General features: G+C 30.4%; 1 protein-coding gene across 1 annotated transcript in view; it reads left to right on the plus strand.

The window, feature by feature from the left end:
• TRIADDRAFT_54794 (uncharacterized protein) overlaps positions 1 to 2,244 on the plus strand; it is a gene marked incomplete at both ends in the record, with an annotated part of 3,455 nt that extends 1,211 nt beyond the window's left edge. The window contains 4 exons of the mRNA XM_002110573.1: positions 430 to 656; positions 839 to 1,119; positions 1,373 to 1,445; positions 1,758 to 2,244. Of these exons, the coding sequence (XP_002110609.1) occupies positions 430 to 656; positions 839 to 1,119; positions 1,373 to 1,445; positions 1,758 to 2,244 (1,068 nt within the window). The remainder of the gene's footprint in view (positions 1 to 429; positions 657 to 838; positions 1,120 to 1,372; positions 1,446 to 1,757) is intronic.
• Between the last annotated feature and the right edge of the window lie 1,731 nt (positions 2,245 to 3,975).

Raw genomic sequence — 3,975 nt, forward strand, 5'->3', positions numbered from 1 at the left:
GTAGTCATTTTGTAAATACTGTTAATTATTTTTGTGCACTAAGTAGAAAGTTTAAAGGTAAATTACCTTATATTAGTTCTCTTGGCTCCGGAAAGTATATTTTATATAATTAAATTTCCTTGAAATATTGTTATTGTGACAAAATACTATGAGCGATCCTTCAAGGAGGCTCCAAAATGAAATAAGAATTATAGCACTGTTGCTTTAAATAGCTAAGATTATTCTGTTTCCGTATAATGTGTATGTATATTTGTTACAGTACGACTATATAGGTATAATCAAATTTTATTTGAATTTATCGAGCATTGAAATCGATACTATAATCTAATTATCTAAAAGATTTTAAGTATTAAAATATTAGATTTACTAGTTATCTTAGGTACACTAATTCACGAAAATCTAATCGCTTTTTACATTGCATTTTAATAGAATATAACAAAGACTCTAAAAGATTTTAATATCGTAAGCAGTTGCATCGAAGAAAATGGATCACATTCTGGTAGTATCAATACGCCCTCTCATGGGAATGGTGGTGGTAATCATAACTTAATGGCTATTTTCGCCTTCTACAGCATGTTAGGGAAGCTATCGTTAGGGCTTCGCGTTATTTCAATAGCTAGCTTATTATTGACAGTAACGACATTACTGTCTTTCAGGTATTAACTGCGTAATTGAGATTATTTCATCTTGACTTTAATATAATAATCATGCGATATATCTACAGTCAAGGCTAATATGCTCAATTCTGTCATTAAGATATAGAATTTTGCTCACGAATGCATTTGTTACAATAATTTAACAGTATTTGCTAATTAATCCGTTTTATTTCACAACATAGGAAACTACGTGAGCGGCAAAGTAACATTATTATATCCTTATTGTCATTTAATAAAATCTGCAGATATGTATTTAAAATAATAAAAGTATACGTTCCTGGTTCAATTATCGTTTGTAAAATTGTAATGGCAGTGGATCACTACTTTAGTATGTCAACAGTTTTATGGATGACTATATTGGCTATTCGATTATATTATGAACTAATTGGAGTTTACTCAGCAATTCATCGGATGTCTTTATCAACTGAAAAAGTGATATTTATTGCTGGCAGTTTTGCATGGGGTAAGACGAAATGAAAAATAGTAATTAGCCACTGGTACCTTAAAATTAACTGCTCAAGATAATAAGATTGATTATGCGATATACAACGAAGAATTTATTAGACGATTTGCAACTTGTATTCTTTTACAATAGATTATAATTAATATCATCTTAGTTGAGTAATTTTAATATTGTTACTAACACTAAATCGGGTACCGATAATGTTATATGATTCGTAACATCCTACCATAATTAATTATCGAATATCTTATAGGTGTTCCACTAATTGTAATCACTGTTGGGTTGCTGTTAAATTCTGGTCAGTACGGAATGATGTATCATAGAAGGTAAGAATTTAGTTTGAAGAAATTCATATATTCGAAGGGGATATTTTAGTAACTTGTATATGCTTTAGAGATTAAATAATTAACTTCGGGTTTTTAGTTGCATATAAACAAATTGATTCTGTAATTACTTTGATCATTAGTTCTGTTATGTTGTCGCTAATTGAGGTCACTGTTTCAACTCAAATTTACCAATATTGTTTTATAAAAGATAATTTGAATAATCGGTATATTCGTATACGTACGTGTAATTACGCGTACTTCAATACAAACAAATAGTATATTTAATTCTAGATGATTTCATTATAAATCTAGTTGTGCAACGCATTCTAAATGGATTACGGCAACCTACGTTTATCCCATGTTCGTGTTGGTGGGCATCAACGTTCTCATTTTCATTACGATTTGTTTCAAAGTCTGGAAATTGTCAAAAGAGCGAAATATACCCATGACGTTCTCTCGCTTTTATTCTATAATTGGATTGATGTCTTTATTTGGGTTGACATGGCTGGTTGGCATATTGGCCTTCTTTGATACCAGTCTTTGGCGTAATTTATCGCATCTTCTATTCGCTATTCTGGCTGGTTCCCAGGGATTTCTGATATTTGTCTTTTATTGTGTGGTTAAAAGAGAAGTTCGTAATTGCTGGGCTAAAACATTTTTCAAACAAATTGATAAAAATACCTTTACAATGTCAAATAGATCGGGCACTGATACAAATCTTCAATCTTTGAGCTCAAAATCTAAGCTTAGCAAAAATAATGCCGTCCATCCCTCACCTAATGGTCATTTTACATTTTAGATGAATGGAATTTGACAATCATAGATTAATTACCAGTAATAAGGTTCGGCTGTTCCTTGGTATATTGTATGTACCAATGATGGAGTGTTAATGTGATTTTTGAACTAAAGAGCCAATATGGTACATACCGACCGTAGTTTAGGTGGTAATATGATCATTCTGTAAATTGTTACTAAAGATACTCTAAAATTAATCATAACAATAATAGCTGTGTATACACGCATTTATTCTTCAAATGTAAATTTTAATGATCTTTTAATTAAAATCATAGATTTCAGTTTCTCTAAATAACTATCATTCGTCCTTCATATAGCTAAAAATAGTTATGCGAGTACTGTGCTATCATTTCCTGTTGGCATGGTTTACCGTAAGATATGATTAAGATGCGATTAAACTAAATCACGATGATAATTAACCGTAAGATACTATACAATGTACGTGTATATATATATAGTATACAATATGCATAGATAGGTTACTTACCATTTGCAAATACCGTACTAATAAGTCGATGATATTAATATCGAATGCTATAAAACGCTTGTTAACCTACCTCTAATAAAACAAACCAATAAACCGTATAGATTAAGCGAATTTGCGCTTTGATGGAAAAGTATTTTATTAGTAGACCGATTGATCAATCATTTAGCGCAGCCAAACAATATTTGTGCCCCTGTAAATACACTATTAGTTTATATTCTATACTAGACTATAACCTTTAGGATTAAAAGACATAAATATAAAATAAAACGTAATTAGAGAAAATCAATCATTTTACTATAGGAAACGGTACGATGTATCAATTAAAAGCAACAACAGCAATTATTAAAAAATCAATTTTCAGGATAACCCTTAGGATATCAGCCATCATATCAAAAATAAATAATAATGATTTCAATGTACAGAATAAACTATCCGGTAAGTCTGAAATTTATAATTACACTCGAATAATAGATTCAATATGGTTAAATTGAAGGACATTTTATTCAGTAACATGGCTGAAACAAATAAATAAAAATGAGTATCTAGCATGTTACTATGGATAATATAATGTATCGTTGATTATATAATAATCGTATGCATGAAGATATAATTAAAGATAATTCAGTTTATAGATGTTATAAAATATATAACAGGGATTAGCTAAAATCAACCTATTGCGCTATCTAAATTGAATGCAGTAGTAGTCTGATAAAAAATCTCACTTTTAAGAAAAGAAAATGTTATGTTGCCCATCTGTTGAACTAAGTAAAGTGCTTCACTGTATCACTAATATGATTGGATGATATCATGCCATCTTTGATAGACTTCTTCTCTTGATAATTTCCACAACATCGTTATTGCTTGATAATAATTAGGGACCCTATCAATAACGTAACTATTGCTAGAATCAAGGGTATAGACATATTCAGACAGTACTATTAGCTGAAATAATCGCGCTAATATTACATCATAAAGGAGATTAAATTCTTTAGGATTTAAATGGACAACAGAAAGGTAACCGGCTAATAAATGCCCACTATTAGCTATTGCATCGGTTGTTGTTTCAGCCATAACATGAGCTATTGCAATTGCCAATTCTATTATCAAATAGCTGTAGTGAAAATCTCCAAAATCAATTACTCCTATTCCTTGGTGTGATGATCCCACTTGGCTAACACTAGTACTTTTGGATGATGATGTTGATACTATTACATTGCCAGGATTAACGTCGCCATGAATAAAGCATTC

Source organism: Trichoplax adhaerens, genomic scaffold (genome assembly GCF_000150275.1).
Source record: "Trichoplax adhaerens TRIADscaffold_3 genomic scaffold, whole genome shotgun sequence".
NCBI classification, from domain to species: Eukaryota; Metazoa; Placozoa; class Uniplacotomia; order Trichoplacea; family Trichoplacidae; genus Trichoplax; species Trichoplax adhaerens.